Source organism: Anolis sagrei, chromosome 2, assembly GCF_037176765.1.
Source record: "Anolis sagrei isolate rAnoSag1 chromosome 2, rAnoSag1.mat, whole genome shotgun sequence".
Taxonomy (NCBI): domain Eukaryota; kingdom Metazoa; phylum Chordata; class Lepidosauria; order Squamata; family Dactyloidae; genus Anolis; species Anolis sagrei.
This window is the reverse complement of record NC_090022.1, coordinates 230,510,337-230,529,399: the sequence shown is the minus strand read 5'-3', so window position 1 is coordinate 230,529,399 and position 19,063 is coordinate 230,510,337. Positions and strand designations below refer to the sequence as shown.

At 39.4% G+C, this 19,063-nt stretch overlaps 1 protein-coding gene across 6 annotated transcripts in view; it reads right to left on the bottom strand.

The window, feature by feature from the left end:
* AOPEP (aminopeptidase O (putative)) overlaps positions 1-19,063 on the bottom strand; it is a 243,125-nt gene that overhangs the window by 131,022 nt on the left and 93,040 nt on the right. For all 6 annotated transcript variants that reach the window (XR_010909318.1, XM_060762070.2, XM_060762073.2 and 3 more), the window contains one exon: positions 8,491-8,534. Coding sequence is in view for 5 of the 6 variants with exons in the window: in XM_060762070.2 (XP_060618053.2) it covers positions 8,491-8,534 (44 nt within the window). In the remaining variant the exon portion in view is untranslated. The remainder of the gene's footprint in view (positions 1-8,490; positions 8,535-19,063) is intronic.

Below are 19,063 nucleotides of genomic sequence, written 5' to 3'. Positions count from 1 at the left end.
CAAAAACCAGAAAATTTTGTCGGAAATCATCTTTGTAATCTAAACAGCGATTTGTCAAAAGGCATTCTCATTTTGTCCTTTCTAATTAATATCATTGGAGATGATGACACCTGAAAATTAAAGACAGATTGGATTCTGCATGTAAAAAACTAGTGATGAATTCAATGCTTATAGAAGCTGACAACATAACGCTTACAAAGTTCAGGTGCACTGATGAAACATATGTAAAGAATGAACAGGTGTTCTGCAGTTCTTGTTGTGTGGCGTCTCCTCTTCAGTTTGTGAGAGGAATGGAAAGAGGGAGGGAGGCTTCATTTCACTGGAAATTGTCTAAATAGAGAGCCAAAAGCTGCCCAAGAATAACTAATGAATGCAGCCTCAATTTTATACAAGCCTTTTACAAACTGATGTTCCCCAGATATCTGATAATATTTCCCATCATTCCTAGCTAGCATGAACATAGTATCCACTGAAATTTGTATGCTGGGCTCTGAAAAAAGCTCCTTTTTACAAAGTGTTTTATACTTGCACTGTGCTACTTTTCCTCCTCATTCCCTGGGATTTTTTTTAGCAGCATTAGAATTGGATGCACAGTGTTCCCTCACTTATCACAAGTGTTATGTTCCAGGACAACCCACAATAAGTTAAATTCTGCGAAGTAGGGATGCTATATGTAGAGTATATGTACAGTATACAATATACATGTGTCACCCGCTCCAATGCCAGAAATACAGCTTAATGGTGTAACATTACAAAATGTTGACCATTTCCGCTACCTTAGCAGCCACTTCTCCACCAAAGTCAACATTGACACTGGAATTCAACACTGCCTGAGGTATGCGAGTGCAGCATTTTTTCAAATGAAGCAGAGAGTGTTTGAGGACTGGGACAACTGTAGGGATACCAAGGTGTTTGTTTATAAAGCTATTGTCCTCCCAACCCTGCTATATGCCTGCGAGACGTGGACTATCTACAGACGTCACATGCAATTCCTGGAACTATTCCATCAGTGCTGCCTCCAGAAAATCCTGCAAATCTCTTGGGAAGATAAGCGGACAAATGTCAGCATTCTGGAAGAAGCAAAGACCACCAGCATTGAAGCAATGCTCCTCTGCCATCAACTCCATTGGACCGGCCACATTGTCTGCATGCCTGATCACTGTTTCCCAAAGCAGTTGCTCTACTCTGAACTCAAGAATGGAAAACAGAATGCTGGTGGGCAGGAAAAGAGGTTTAAATATGGGCTCATAGTGAACCTTAAAAACTCTGGCTTAGACACTGAGAACTGGGAAGCCCTGGTCCTTGAGTGCACCTGGAGGTCAGCTGTGACCAGCAGTGCTGTAGAATTTGAAGAGGCATGAAGGAGGGTGAAAGAGAGAAACGTGCCAAGAGGAAGGTGCATCAAGCCAACCCTGACCGGGACCGCCTTCCACCTGGAAACCAATGCCCTCACTGCAGGAGAAGATGCAGATCAAGAATAGGGCTCCACAGTCACCTATGGACTTGAAGGCTGCCAAGGTGGGCGCTTGGCTAATCTCTCCGGGTAGCGAATTCCAAAGTTGAAGGGCCATCACGGAGAAGGCTCTCTCCCTCATCCCAAGTCACGCTTGCGACAGAGGGGGAAGGGAGAGGAGGGCCTCCCCAGAGGATCAGAGGGAAATACGATCATGAAGGTAGGCTACAATCTGTAGGTATTAGGCTTGTGCACGGATTCATTTTGGATGTTTGCCTTCAGCTTGTTCAGAAGCCTGTAAAGAACCGTGGCTGTTGAAAATTGGCTGCTTTAGGTTTCTTTCGCTTACACATGGAGTGTGGGGAGGGAGGCAGCCACTAGAAGGAAAAGGATCCTGGGAAGCAAGTTTCTTAAGTCCTCCCATCTCTCTTGATTTGGAAGAAGAAAGGAGACTGAAGCGCGAGAGGGTAAGATGCCAGTTCTCCTTCCTGGGGCCTCCAAATTAAGAGAAAAGGGAGGGCTCAAGAAAGCCTATTTCCATTCTTTCCATTTTATGACTCCCAAATTTTCTGTTGAATAAATAAGATCTAAAAGGACCTGACCGACCTAAATTTCGCATTCCCTCTATCCTGCTCTACTTATGCTTCTTTGTATCCATATCAATATATTTAGATGACTGTGTTCCTTAATTTACTGCTACAGTCTCCAATTTCATTTCCCTATTACTCTCACCACTTCAGTAGGAAATTGGTGTTACACCTCCAAAAGCAAGAAATGACCTATTAGTTACATACCTTTTCCTTAACTTTACCAGCTAAAAAGAATGGCGGGAGAAGATATTATGAAAGTGCTTGGGGAAAAAAAACAGCCTAAAATGGGTTTGGCTGCCACATCTGCATACATACAATGGGGATAGCTCAATAGAACAACAATTAGGATGTCTTGTGGTCCTAAAAAATTACATCTACCTATAGTTTATGTATATTGTCTTTGCCCCTGTCCACCCCAGTCTGATAAAAAGAATTTCATGGGAGTTCAATACACTTGTGATGGGACAGAAAAGCAGAGATGAAACCTGAGAAGAATAATTGACAGTGAGGTTTGATGCATCACGGACGTCTGCTGCATATTGTCCACAGTAAATAATATATACCAATTCTCCCAGCTTTTAAAGTACTTTTTTAATAAAGTATTTTAGTACCTATAAGTATGGATAAATATCCACATAAATCCATTATTCTTGAGAAGGGAACGGCATAGTTCTGCATTACGGAGATTTTTTTTTGTTAACCGTGTTTTAAAGGTTGTGCATTTCAATAATGTAAGACACGTTAAGGCTTTCTAAAATAAAAAGTCATCATATGTATGTGTGCGTGTGTATGTGTGTCTATATATAGAGTGATTATATAAGTATATTTGTCTGTTTGAACCACAAAGGCTGTTAGGTTAAGTGGCCCTCTATGATATAACTGGATTGGCTGTTGCTAGGTGAAGTGACCCTCTATGGCATCACTGGACTGGCTGTTGCTGGGTGAAATGACTCTCTGTGATGTTAACAGGAAAGAAAAGTGACGTGTATGAGGGGAAGGGAGGAAGGAGGGAAGGAGCCACAAAGAGAGCCAAGTTGCAATGGAGACATTGAGAGGTAGGCCCTCCCAGAGCTGGAGATGGGAGAAAGTAGGGAGGCAGTGGTCCCAATGACAGCAGGGCAACGCCAGGTATATATGCTTGTAAATTAAAAAAAATTAAGGAAACATGTGATTTCAATTACAAGTTAATCAACTCTAGGAATTACAAGTAAATCAACTCTAGGAATAAGCAATTTCATCAGTTTATTGATCTCTGAAACTACTAAAGAAGTGGCAGTAAACAGTAAATAGACAGAAAAGGCTTTGGGAGACAACAAAGCGTTTCATCACAAAACCACATCTTAGAACCTATTGATCTACTAAACAGGCAACACTCTGATTTTAACATAAACAGCAGTCAGGTGTGGGGAAGTTTATAGACAAAATTTACCCGTCCCTGTTTAATTCTTTATACAGCAACTAAATGTAGATTAAGGGATACATTGCATTCTAATATTAAAGTGCACAACTAGAAAGGCTAACGTGTGCACAGGCCTGCATAAGCAAAGTACAGGGAAAATGAAGAAATGAGACACTTATGAAAGCAACTAGGACAATTGGATGCTGTTTCTTTTCTCTCCAGATTTTTCAGCACACAAAATACCTTGACTCCTCATAAATATTTAGATAGGAAGCCAAGCTAAAAGTAAAAAAAAGGCACTTCCTGGAATGTAAAAAGAGCTGGTTTTAAAATTTGTTTACAAACTCAGCACTTTCTCACATGATTATATAGCCTAATGCAACAAAAAAGCATACAACTTTGCAGAGATATTTTAAACAAAGAATGCATTTCTGTACAGGAGCCTATCGCCAAAGCATTGGGTGTGTGTGTGTAAAACTGAGACCACTTCATTACAACATGCACCACTGCAACTTGTATAAAGATAGTCCAATCGTTCTGAACAAAAAAAGTAATAAATTACTAGATAAAGTAAACATCCACTTATACAAATAAATTCACTCTGAAGCCAAACCAATGTTTTTGACACACAAATACTAAATCCGGAGTACAGTGTCTAGAGAGCATACCTTAAGGAGAAAAAACTAAATATTTGCATATCCAAAAATAAGCTAGCTTTATAAAGCATATACTGGAAATACAATCCTGTGAATGAGACTAAAACTGTTGGATACTCTTATAATACTATAGTTGCAAGCAATCTGGGCGAAAGGATGGTACTGAAACAATCTCAAAATTAGGATTGTGCATTTCGGCTGAATCTCAATACATTTCTGCTGGCCGAATTCTAGTAGACCCCCATTGTTGTATCTCAGCAGGAGTTCACCTTGCACAAACCACTCACCAGGAAACCAGACATGGTAATAAAGTGTATTAATAAAATACATAGAAGAAAGGGCCAAAGGCACATAAAGCAAATAATAGAGTAAAAATCCAAGTGTGCATATAGAAAGCAAGTCCCATAAGCAAAAGGTAAATCCAAAAACAAGAGTTAAAACTTGAGCATTAATCCAGAGAACAAGAGCATGGATCCATTGATAAATCCTTAACGCAGGAAGCAAAACTTGACTAGGAATCTTGGGCCTTGAGCTTAGAGCATGTTTCTATACTGGAGTTTCCCACTCCAGTAGCGACTTTGCTTGATCTGAAATCCTAACAGCCCTCTCTCTCATTTAAGGGCTGCAAAACATGAACACATTCTTTTGACCTTGAGGGGCCCACTTCTGCCTCTCCTTCCCACGGCTTTGCTTGCACCTGAAATTCTTCCCCCACAGGAGCAGCCTGGTATCTCTGTCTAAACCAGCTGCTTCTTCGGGTGAGCTCATGTTATCCTCCCTTCCCTGCCTGTCGCCTTCCAAAGCAGTTCATTCCAACACTCAGAAACAACATCTTTCTCCAAAACCAGTAAGTATAAATCTTCACCTTGCAACAATGCAAAAATAGTTAAATTCTGGGATATGTTGACATACCATTTCAGTTGAGAAGGGAACCCTTGCTCTATGAAAGAGACAATAAACTAAACAGAACTGCTGAGTATGCACATTACGAATATATAAAACAAACAAATGGAAGACACCAGATAAGAGAAGCTCAGCATAAAATCCAAACATACACATAAACTACTTTACTTCCAAAACTAAAGTTGAAATTAAGTTTTCCCTAATATGGCACTCTTTGCTTTGGACTGCAAATCCCATCATTCCTAATCATTGGCTATCTGGCTAGGACTAATGGGAGATATAGTCCAAAACATTTGGACAGGCCCATGTAGAGGAAAACTGGAATTAACTTCATCTCAAATATGAGAATTTCCAGAAGAGAACACTCCTTGCCTCTGATTAAATTATTTCATTTTGTATTTCCAAGTGATGCATAAGAATGTGCTATCAGTTGTTATTAATAGATAATTATTACCATATTTTAGATGGAAAATTCTTAATATCTAAGTCTCAAGGAACTGCAGAGTATGGTATTATTTATATATTTGTGAACTTGATCAAATTTGAAAAAAACCAAAACAGAAACATCTACTGATCAGTCCAGATGTGTCCTGAGTAAACATAGTGGCTGAGATCTACAAAAAAGGTTTGAGCACATGTGAATGTTTCATATCAGTCCAAGAAATTATTATGTTGTTGCTACTCTTGTTATTTATTTTTTCCTTTGAAAAACTCTCCATCATATCTCACAAACTATCTTTGAAATTACTTTTGGTTTCAAGAGGAGCTTGCAGGTAGAAAGCATGATTTTTTAAGGAGGAAAAAGGGAAAGTCCCTTTTGGCTCACACTGTATGGTTCTTTCGGCCCTGGTGAATATGTTTAAATGTGTTATTGAATTCAAATAATTATGGTCTTTGAACACTACTAGCAGACCACATTTTAAAAGAACAAAACATAATTCTTCTCCCATATTTCAGTGCTAACAAATGAAATGCATTTATTAATTGGCAGAAAAATATGGTTCTTACAAGCACAGGGGAAGATGAAAGCATGTTTTATATAAACGTGACATTATTATTCTTGGCACACCTATTTATCTTTTCATCATTCATAATACCGGCAGAATACTAGGTACCTAGTTGTAAAGTGGATTATTATAAAAATACATTCTTGTCCACAGTTTCTGAACAGCAAAGCTAGAATAAACAACATTTGCTATATTCTTATTGAAAATTAAAATATTCCTTCAACATTCTTGCACTCTTAGTTATAGTCTAGATATGAAACTAGGAATCCAGAAGGGAAATGAAGTTCCAAAAGCAAATTTCACCAAGGTGAAATCTTGAATCCTTGCCCTCAAACTAAAGTCTCACTATCAATATTATTCAATCAATTGTTTAAAAAGTCATTTTAACATAAAAACTAACCACTGGAGGCATCTATAATGTTCAGTCAAGCATCTTAGCAGTATAATATATAGCATGAGTATATTTTTGTTGTGGTTTTTTTGTGATGTCAAGTCATTTCCAACTTAGACATCTTAAGGCAGGCCCGTAGCCAGGATTATATTTCGGGGGGGGGGGGGTGAGTTTGGTTTGGGGGGGGGGGGGCTGAGTCTGAGTGAAAGAGGGTCTAGCCTAGCAAACCTTTTGTATCGTTATCCCAATACCCCCATGCATATGGGATATATTGAGCATGGTGATCAGATCATGATATGAATAAACATAACAGCTTAAATAATGTACCAGTAAGGCCTTCTCGTGGACCACCATCAGAATTTCGGGGGGGGGGGGGCTGAAGCCCCCCAAGCCCCCCCCCCCCCCCCCCGGCTACATGCCTGTCTTAAGGCAACTCTACCTTAGGGTTCTATTGCCAAGACTTGGTGAGAGAGGGGGTTTGCCTTTGCCTTCTTTCTGGGAGTTTGATTTGCCCAAAATCAAAATGTCTCCAGAGATCTGATTCACATAAAAACTACACTACGCTGGCCAGTCGTGTCCAACTCTGGGGTGTAGTGCTCATCTCCATTTCTAAGCCGAAGAGCCAGCGTTGTCTGTAGACATCTCCAAGGTCATGTGGCCGGCATGACTGCATGGAGTGCCGTTATCTTCCCGCCGGAGCGGTAACTATTAATCTACTCACATTTGTATGTTTTTGAACTGCTAGGTTGGCAGAAGCTGGGGCTGACAACAAGAACTCACACCACTCCGCTGATTCGGATCTGTGACCTTTTGGTCAACAAGCTCAGCAGCTCAGCACTTTAACCCACTGCGCTACCGGGGGCTCCTTAGTGTTTCTATACTAAACTGTTATAATATAGTAGAGTCTCGCTTATCCAACTTTTGCTCATCCAACATTCTGTATTATCCAACGCAGTCTACCTCTTGCCCAGATCCACAGCTGTTTCAATACATGGCGGTGTTTTGCTGCTAAATTCGTGAAGACAGTAATTACTACATACCATTACCACATACTGAACTGCTTTTTCAGTCAATTTGTTGTAAAATATGATGTTTTGATGCTTAATTTGTAAAATCATAACATAATTTGACGTTTAATAGGCTTTTCCTTAATCCCTCCTTCATATCCAACATTTTCACTTATCCAACATTCTTCCAGTCCATTTATGTTGGATAAGCAAGACTCTACTATAGATTAATACCGTTTTATCATCTTATAGAATAACTTTAACTGCCATGGTTTAGTGCTATGAAATCATGAAAGTTGTAGTTTTACAAGGCTTCTCTGCCAGAGAGAACTGGTGCTTCACCAAACGAGGAGCTGCAGTGGTCCAATGGGTTAAACCCTTGTGCTGGCTGAACTGCTGACCTGAAGGTCGCCAGTATGAATCTATGAGATGGGGTAAGCTTTCATCTGTCAGTTCCAGTTTCCCATGTGGTGAGAAGAAGCCTCCCACGGGATAATAACACATCCAGGCATCCCCTGGGCAACGTCTCTGCAGACGGCCAATTGTCTCGCACCAGAAGCGGCTTACAATTTCTCAAGTTGCTTCTGACATGATAAAAAAAAGTCAAACTACAAATCCCAGGACTCCTTAGGATTGAGCCATGGCAATTAAAGTGGTCTCAAACGGCATTCATTTAACTTCATTACATTTCATTTCCAGCAGAAAATATTCTGTGCTCTCATTGTGTGCTATAAATGCCCTCTTAAATTCCATTCAGCTGAATGGTGTTTAGCCAGATAAAAATGTGGAAGATTGAGGCTCCAATGTTTTATTATATGTGGGTGCACTATGGCCCTTTAAAAAAGCTCACAGATGAAAAGAGTCTTGTTAATGTTATCTCAAAGAAATTATCACAAACATTTTACATTTGTTTATTGTTCATGATGTTTCTGTATTTATTTGTATAAATTGATGAAGATTTTAAATGCAAGTTTTAATCTATATTTGAATCTTAATAAATAGATTAAAGTCTCAAGAGTTTCTTGATTTCCTGAACATGCTGCCAAATATGTTCTTTATCTTTATTAGACGGATCCTCACCTACCCTTTTAGCTGTGGGATGTCCTCTAGTAATAAGTGAAGAAAGTCCTGCAAAACAAAAGAAAAATAACTACAATGTAACCTAGTAAATCAGCAATATATATTGTTTAGCTTTTGATCCCCCATTGGCACAGTGGGTTAAACCACTGGGTTGCTGAACTTGCTGACTGAAAGGTTGGTGGTTCGAATCTGGGGAGTAGGGTAAGCTCCTGCTGTTAGCCCCAGCTTCTGCCAACCTAGCAGTTCGAAAACATGCAAATGTGAGTAGATCAATAGGTACCACTTTGGGGGGAAGGAAATGGTGCTCCATGTTTCCTTCCCGCCAAAGCCACATGACCTAGGAGCCACATTACCTCCATGGCCACATGACCTAGGAGGCGTCTACTGACAACACCAGCTCTTCATCTTAGAAATGGAAAGCACCACCTCCCAGATTGGACACGACTAGACTTAATGTCAAGGGGAAACCTTTACCTTTACTTTAGCTTCGGATAGCATGGAGAAGGGGTAACACTCCTGTGGTGTTTGTTTTGCTGTCTTTGCCCTGCTCTGAAGATTTCAGCTTACTTTCTTCCCCAGTGATAATTGGTTTTTTAAAAAATTGGATTGTTGTGGAAACAAGGATTGGTGATAAAGCTCCAGTGGAGACACCTTTTCCCCCATGATAACCCTTTACGGACAGAATTTCCCTTTCATGGGATAGATTTATCCCACTTCCTGTATTTTCACCCCTGTTCATAACTAGAAGTCATTTGTAAATTGAATGTGTGTAACTCTGGGACTGCCTGTACACAACAATATTTTGAAATTGTTTACTTGATTTTTCATGATAAGTTACAAAGTAGGAATGTCATTGATAAGCTTACATTCAAGAAATAATATTTGGGAAATTTATGATCAATTAACATCAGAGTGTGATCAAGAGGGCATGAGTTATTTATGAAAAATGAACTGCTGGTAGAGTCACAGTTTGTCTTTCCCTGATTCTGTGGCCAAATTCCACCATCATGTCTCCATTCTCTCCTGCTTAGTTAACTGAACACTAAACTATTTTTGTATTTTGATCTCTGTTTGCAAAGTCTCAAATAAGATGAGGACAAAAGGGAAAATGAAAGAAGACAAGAGAAACTGGGACATTTTAAAAGCAGATGAAAAAGTAAGACTGTACAAGATTAATCAGAACTTCCTCTGCAAAATCAGGACAGTTGCAAGGTTTGATATCTTGCCATCCCCAAATTACAGAACATTATTATTCTGCCTAAACCCCGTATCAACAGAGGCTACTTTCCTGGACTTTGTGTGGATATGTGAAACTAGGGATAGTAATTAATTCTCTTTTGATCCAAGAAAATCATAGAGTCATACTGGAGGACCTAGAAAATGCAGAGAGAGGGTGTATTTTGTCAGATATGAATAAATGAAATCACAGATACTAGTCCCATGAATGCATGGGGTTGTACTATATCAAAATACAGTTACAACTAAAGGATTAAAAAGACTGGATAAAGCCACAAAAGACTTAGGCCTCTTCCACACAGCTGTATAAAATCCACATTGAACTGGATTATATGGCCGTGTTAACTCAGATAATCCAGTTCAAAGAAGATATTGTGGATTATCTGCCTTGGTATTCTGGGTTATATGACTGTGTGGAAGGGCCAAAAGCACGTGCTTATCTTCATAAATTCTTTTCTCAACAGTCAGAAGTGAGACTTTATCTACATTTCAAATACAGTTTTGCCTTTACAAAAGGTTTGATATAGTGAGAGTCATGGTTAGCAGATATTCCCCCACCAAAATCACATAAGAGACCCAAGGCAAGGAGCAGGAAAAGCTAGTCAGGTAATCTCAGTCTAGAGAAAGGTAGGGTATAAATCCAACATATCAAATCAAATTGAAATGCCAAAAAACCCAGTGATGACAATGTATACTCAGTAGCTACAGAATATTGACTTGTTTGATGGGCAATTTGCGAAAAGTTGGAATAGAAGGGTATCTTCAAGGAGGTATAGATAGCTGGTTCTAACCCTGAAAAGGAGCATTTCACTCTGTAAGGTTTTATATACCTGCCCAAAGTCAGTATGCTAAAGTATACAGATAGAAGAACAATACCAAAGTTATGAGTGTGAAATACCTGTATTGCACTAGCCAGAATGAAGGGAAATAACCTGACAAACCTAATTCCTATTCCATTTTATTAGGAAGCTATTTTCCCACTGTGTACCCAACTGTTCTGTATAATTATTTTACAGTGCTGTAACTGTATTTCTTAACATTACAATAGCAAAAGGTCTGCCACTGCATTATTTTGCCAAAATGCTTGGTCCAGGGTGTGCTTATATATTGTGAATGGGTGCAGATAAAGGATGGTTATGTTTTCAGTGCAATACAGTCCCCAAATATGGTGGGCCACTTTCCCCAAAGGAATGAGTGGCTGTTTCACATCAAAGGGATGAAATAAAGGGGTACATTAAGATATGAATCAACATGGCATAATGGTTTGAGTGTTGGATGTTGACTCCTGAGACATGTAGAGTCTGTTGGGTTGCCTTGGGCAAGTCACATTCCCCCAAACATTAGAAGAAGGCAATGGCAAACCTCCTCTGCCAATAAAACCCTGTAGCAGGGTTGTCATAAGTTGGAAATGACTTGAATGTGCACACACAACAACACATTAAGACGTAAAAGGTAAACTTGTTCTTTAAGTCTGGCAAACCTAATCATTAAGAGCCATACCTTCTCTGATCTCAGGGGTGAGGTAGTGCAGCTTTTAGGTTATGTGTGGTTCCCTGCCTTTTTTTTTATAGATTCCAAGCCCTTAGAACAACGATTTCTTAAAATCTGGGGGACAAGAAAATCCTCAGATAATAAGTTGCTGTGCTTTGCTCTGCAAATAGAAATTTGGAATTGGCTTACAGCTGAAATGTAATCATATTCATTTTATTACTGAATTTCTAATAAAAAAATTCAGACAGGACTGATTATTAGGGCGGATTTCATACTGCCAAAATTAATCTCAGTAATGCTGCTCCAAATTTTGCAAGCATCCTCTTTCCCCCCATTTAGCTGAGGCGAAATATGTAAAAGTTATTTTCCCTCACCATTTTTTATACCCCAGACCAAGTCCTAGAATAAACCTTTCTGTTGGCAGACACATGAATAATCTCTACACTGGAATACAGTAAAGGTCTGGGTTGTTGTGTGTTTTCCAGGCTGTATAGGCATGTTCCAGAGGCATTCTCTCCTGACGTTTCACCTGCATCTATGGCAGGCATCCTTAGAGGTTTTGAGACCTTACAACCTCTGAGGATGCCTGCCATAGATGCAGGTAAAACATCAGAAGAAAATTCTTCTGGAACATGGTCATACAGCCCAGAAAACACACAACAACCCAGTGATTCCAGCCATGAAAGCCTTCGACAGTAAAGATCAATCCAAGCCACCCACATAATATTAATCCCGTGTTGTCAAAATGGTGTGCAAAAGTAATAATATAATGAAGTAAATTATTCCTCCTGGTGAATTTTTGAATCATGTGAGAAAAAAAATCCCTCCATTCTGCAGGTGTTTTTGATTTCAGTGAAATGGACCAAAATTTACTACCTATACCAGGGGTCCTCAAACCTTTTAAACAGAGGGCCAGGTCACAGTCCCTCAAACTGTTGGAAGGCCGGATTATAATTTAAAAAAAAACATGAATTAATTCTTATGCACATTGCACATATCTTATTTGTAGTGCAAAAACACTTAAAAACAATACAATAATTAAAATGAAGAACAATTTTAACAAATATAAACTTATTAGTATTTCAATGGAAAGTGTGGGCCTGCTTTTTGCTAATAAGATAGGATTGTTGTTGTTGTTGTTGTTGTTGTGGGCTTTCAAGTCGTTTCAGTCTTAGGTTGACCCTGAGTGAGGGCTGGGTAATTGACCTTAGTTTGAGGACCCCTGACCTATACTTTCAACAAATATAAATGTATTGGGTTTATGTACCTGGTCGCTCATTGCAGAACCAGTCTAGAGCAGAACTTCCCCAGAGGTGGCTACACAATCCCTTTGCCAACCCACCACATATTGTGTAGCCACCTTGGACTACTTTAGCCCAGCTGGACTGTCACCATTGTCTTCAGTGGACAATTTGGGATTTTCATTTCATTTTATTTGTTGAATTGATACCATGCCTTTTTCCTAGACTGGGCGTCAATGGGGCTAGAGTGGGATTCAAGGCTTTCTTCGTTTCTTTGCTTAGGGTTTTTTATGTGATTTTGGCAGAGGAGGGAGCTTCTGGAAACCTTGACAATCCCCGTCCTTCTTGCTGGTCATGTGGCTGCTTCTGCTGATGCCAGTAAGGGGTGCTCTCAATCGCCAGGGAGCTCACAAAAATCTCCGCAGCTCTCAGGCAGTGACAACATGGGTTCAACCCATTCTCTTTTCCCTAATGAGTGCATAGAAATGGGAATGGTGCCCCATGTGGACAGTGGATCAGTCCACATGGGACTTGGCCCTGCTGTCCACACTGTGCCTAAACCATAGGGTACTTCGGAGTTTCAGTCAAACTTCGGAGTATCTCCCAGCTTATTTTACTGTGGGGTCAAACCAGGTTGAGCTAGTTTCCCCCAAAATAAAGAAGTTCTGGAAATTTACGGGGACATCCAGGAATGGCTATAGGGTGAATAGGGTAATTAAGCCCATGCAGACGAGCCCAATTTTACTATATCACAATTATGAAAATTGGATTCTTAGCAAATAGTTTACATGGAAATGAAGATAAGCAAAAATGAAACTATTCATTAAAATATTTTGGTATCTTTGTTAGGAGCACTGAACTAATTACACGATATCAAAAATCCCAGTGTCAACAAGTGACTCACTATTACAGCTATTTACTCATTTAAGCAGATGTTACAAAAAAGAAAATTAGAATCTGCAAAGTATTTGATCCCCAAGGTATTCATTTTTCATCACCAAACTAAACATCAGCCTTTAAATGCTCTAGTGGAATCAGCAACTCATACTCATTTCTATTTATTTATAGTTACCAACACTCCATTCATTACACAAATTTCAGCAAAAAGTGTTATTCAATGGCTTCTCTCACAGAAACCAGAACGGGCTTTAAAAAACTCCTGTCCTAAAATTCCAGACTTTCTTACTACTCAACTAAAATAAACAAAAACTACTATTAAAAACATACCGACCATGCAGTCAAAATGAAGGGGGGAAAGCAAACTGATTAATGTTTCACATGTGAAGTCATTTCCTTGCACCTGTGGCTCAGATCTAGGAAAAATACTAAAAATGCCACTAGAAACAAGGCTAGTATTCAGAATATAAGCAATTATTTATACTTTAGAGGTTATAATCTCTTCTTCATACTTTTAAATCCTGGGAATCCATCGCATTATATTTTACAGTCTAGATGAATATTAAACATTTAAATCTTTCAATACTTGTATTTACTCTACATCTCACATTCATTTAAAGATTCTTATTCCTATTTATGGCTGGATCTACACTGCCATATAATGCAGTTCGAAACTATAGTATATGGTTAGTGTAGATCCATCCTATGCTAGGAAACACATAAAAATCTGAGTTTCCAACACAAATTGCGTGTGAATTTGGGTCGGCTTACATTTTTTATTTCGTTTCAGGAGTGACTTGAGAAACTTCAAGTTGTTTCTGGTGTGAGAGAATTGGCAGTCTGCAAGGACATTGCCCAGGGGAAGCCAGGATGTTTTTGATGTTTTACCATCCTTGTGGAAGGCTTCTCTCATGTCCCCACACACTGAGTTGGAACTCACAGAGGGAGCTCATCTGCGTTCTCCCTGGATTCGAACCTCTGACCTATCGGTCTGCAGTCCTGTCGGCACAAGGGTTTAACCCACTGCATCACCGGGGGCTCCATATGCACAAATTGTTTGAGAATGTGCTCATGTATATTCTATATAAAAGTACATATATACTTGAGTATAAGCCAACGTGAATATAAGCTGAGGAACCTAATTTTACAGCAAAAAAATGGAAAAACTTATTGACTCGAGTATAAGCCAAGGGTGGGAAATGCAGCAGCTACTGGTAAATTTTAAAAATAAAAATAAAAATAGATACCAATAAAATTACCTATATACTCGAGTATAAGCTGACCTGAATATAAGCTGAGGGGGGCTTTGTCAACCTAAAAAATGTGCTGAAAAACCTGGCTTATACGAGGGGTATTTTTTAAGTAAGGTCCGTTTTGTTGTAGACACTAGTAGACTAGTAGTTCGCGCACGTACCACAACAAGCGTGTGCGTCGTGTACTGGCATGCCTCAGGAACAACTGTGCTCAGTTTCCGCTCTGTAGCTAACCTGTACGGTTCTGTTCTGTGCTTTAAAAATGTTTAAGACTATCAACTCACCCGCCGCATGTGAGGTTCGCTCAGTGATACGGTTTTTGTCAGCAAGGAACCTGCCTGCTGCACAAATTCGTCGACAGATTTGTGAAGTGTACGGTGATACTGTTATGAGTGAAAGCAAAGTGCGTAAGTGGGTACAACAATTCAAAGATGGCCATGACAACGTCCATGATAAGGACCGCTCCGGTCACCCTTCTTTGATTACAGACCATTTGGTGGCTTCAGTTGAAGTGAGGATTTGTGAAGAGGGTATTTTAAAATTGGTTCAGAGGTATGATAAGTGTTTGAACAAACTTGGCAACTATGTCGAAAAATAGAGTGAAGTATGTACTTTCTGAAAATAAATTTACTTTTTTGAAATAAACTTACGTTGTGTACTTATGTTCAAACGGACCTCACTTAAAAAATACCCCTCGTACTTGAGTATATACGGTATATAAATAATAAGGTAATATGTAATAACAATCTCCAATCTCTTTTCAGAATCTTTTTATGAGAAGTTCAGAATGTGCTAGAATCGACAACAGTAGCCCTTGGGCAAAACCAAACAATTCTGAGTGGAGATGTGTAGAAGGGAAGATATGGGTTGGGTATACATTTTTCTTAATAATAATTTCCAAAAATTAAAGGTAAGCATAAAAATATTATCCAGGCTTTAGTGCTGATTCTAATCACGACAAAGGTAAGTGCAGACAATTCACTGTAAGTTACACAATTCAGTGTAACCCTGCTTGCCATGCTATACATTTCTGATAGAAGGCCCATCAACATATGCCTTTATGCTTTGCTCATCTTGAGCTTCCAATTTGTCCTTGTGGAAGAATACCTTACTACAAAAACTGCAGGCACTCTCAGACCCAGATACATAAACCACATAATTATAAAACAAAGTTTGCTTCTGTCCTACTGTCTGAGAACGTCAGTAATCAAAAGCTTATGAATGCAACCTATTCTGCAAAACATTTGGCTGGATGGATGTTAGTCTTGAACGTGAGGCAGGAGAAAGAGTTGAATTGTTGTTGTTGTGTGCCTTCAAGTCATTTACCAATCATGGTTTTGTTTTTTTTGCAAGATTTCTTCAGAAGAGGTTTCCCATTAGCAAACCTCTTCTGAACAAATCAGCGTGTGACTTGCCCAAGGTCACCAAGTTGGTTTCCATGGCTGAGCAGGGATTCAAATCCTGGTCTCCAGAGTCCTAGCCCAACACACAACCCAATACACCACACTCTCTCTGGTGCCCTTCAAGTCATCTCTTTATCGTTTTAATACCCATCACGAATGAAACTAATGAGAACCCGAGACATCAGGATCATAGGGAACAAAACCCCATTCCTATTAAGCAAAACTTTGAAACTGTGAGAACGCTTGCATAAAACTAAGTCGCATCTCTCTCTCCCTTGACATCCGAATACCTAAAAAAAATAGATGACCAATTTCAGTGTCTCATTTACAAACATTTGCCTCTGAAATGGAAGGAATGAAAAGTTTCATCTGGTCAAAGAACAGCTGGATGGTTTATAAACCCACATTTCACAACAGGCGGCTGGGGCAACAAGAGAAAATGACTAGTGGATTAGCAACTTCATTGTAACATGATCTGACTATGATGACTAATAACCTCATGAGCTGAGATCTTCCAACATTTTGTAATATTTATATAATTTGCTAACCAAATTGATTTAATATCAGGCTAGCAGATCTAACTGAAACAAATCAAAACTCCCTTTCCTAGCCAGCACTTTTTATGTAACCAAAATAATGCATTTTGCTGCTTTGTCTGCATAACTAGGCACTATAATGTTCTTTTCTTCAGAAGACTCCAATCCAAACAATATTTAGTAGAAAACAAGTCATACCAAATTCAGTAAAACATACTTTCAAGTAAATATACTTATGATTGAATCACAAGAAAATCTTAACACTATCACTACAAGCTTTGGTAATGATGGTTTGACCCACAGATCGGCAAACAGGCAGTCTCCAAGTTACAAACAAGCTAGGTTCTGTAGGCTGGCTCTTAAGTTAAATTTGTATGTAAGTCAGAACAGCCACACTTTTAAAGTGTAACCCCAGCCTCATATATAGGTGTTTTTGTGTGTGTGTGTGCGTGCGTGCGTGTGCGTGCACGTGCGCACATACTTTGGGTCGCATATCGAAGGGTTAATGTGGTGTTTGTTTTGCTGCCCCTGTTCAGAAGACTGCCTGTCTCTGTGATAACTGAATTTTGAAAAAATTGGCTTGTTGTGGAAATAAGGGTGGGTGCTAATGCTTCAGTGGAGACACCTTTTGTCCATAATGACTTTTCCAGGAGTGTATTTTCTTCTGAGGGGTAGATTTCTCTCACTTCCTGCTGTTTCACCCCTGTTCTTAACTATGAGTCATTTCTAAGTCGGATGTTTGTAACTTGGAGACTGGTTGTACATTAAGAAGCCTTGCTGGGGGCCTACTTGACCTCAGTTGTTTCCTGTCCTGCTTGGGCCCTCAGTAGCACTGGAATTCAGTTCCAAAATCCAGGGATTCTCAAGACCCATTATGAACCATGGTGCAGTAAAATGGCATTCCTTATATAAAAATAATGAACAACTTAAAGGAGTGCCAGAAAAAGTGTGAGGATCAGTGAAATAGTGGAAGATTATAGCAGTCTTTGACTATACATCAGCATTGTGCCTGGTGCATGGAAAAACCAAGGATTGATTTTGGAAATTTTGTTCAAATATGGTTGGTTGGATCTGTGGATGCAGACCCTGTGGCTACAGAGGGCCAACTCTGTGTCCTTCCCTACTTCTCCTACCATTGGTTACTATTTGTGATGTTTTAATATGTAATAAAGCTGTGGTCTTCACATTCAACCCATAGTTCAGCACCCAGCCTTATGTTTCAGAGGAAAGAATCAAGAACAGCAGAACTACATTTGCCTTTCAGTTGCTGGCATGAGAAGACTTCAGTTTGGAAGGATTCCCATTCTCTTTGCTCCCACGTTCACACCAGAAATACAGATTAATAATGGCTGTGAACCTGGAGGATAAAATTAGCTATCATTCCCCCTAGTAGTGAGCCCAGCTGGTTGAACACCAACAGGTTCAGACCCACTGGAAAATGAAAGAGTAGTATTAGAATAATTAATAGGAAACTTCAATGTATGTGAAAATAGAAAACATAAAAGCCAAAATTGGGAGAGGAGGAGAGGGGGGAGCCTGCTGAACATGCTGAGTGAGTTCTAAGAGCCAAGGAATGCTGAACCTTAGCTAGAAAAGAAAACAAAAAACAGGAGTTAAATTGCCCTGTGTGCCTGCATGCTGTTTACAGAATCCTAGAGAAGGGTATGCTTAGCTGGAACTCTGAACCGAATACACTGCAATACTTTACTGCAGCTTAATTCCCACAGCTACTAAAAACTGATAAGAGCTGTACCTCTCAGTACAACTGAGTAGTTCTCAGTTTCAGTTCTTCAAGATAAAGAGGTGAAATAATACCTATACCTTATATTCTCTCAACATGCACAATTGGATAAATCTCTACAATGTCCCCTATTAGTTTAATTAAACTAGAGAGCTCCAAACACCTTAAACCATGCATGGGCAAACTTTGGTCCTCCAGGTATTTTGGACTTCAACTGGTAAGCTGTCTAGGATGTCTGGGAGTTAACATCCAAAACACCTGGAGGGGTTGAAATTTGCCCATGGCTGCTCTAAACTATCCTCAGAAGAAAAATGTTTTTACCTCTGGGTCACTTTGGTTGATATACACGGCCACAATATTTCTTATTTCTCTGTATGGTTGGATAGTGAAGGATGCTGATAGGAAGAACGCCTACTCATTTGAATTGTAATACTGTGGATACCATGAGCTGACAAAAAGTCAGCTCCAACAGCAAATTAAGCCTGTACTCTCCCTAAATTTCAAGATAAACTAAGACTATTATATTTTGGCTATACCATAAGAAGACATGACATATTAGAAAAGACCATGATAAGGTAGAGGAAAGGATGAAAAATGTAAGATAATTATTACAGATGGATAATAATTTCATATTTCAAACTGCAGCTTAGAAAGGGGCATTTCAAATCCACCTGAGAGATTTAAGACCTCACCAAACTAAAACCCCCAGAATCCCATAGGATTTAGGCGTGGGGTTAAAGCAAAGTCTATTACTCCTTTCCACCGAATTCCGAGGAAAC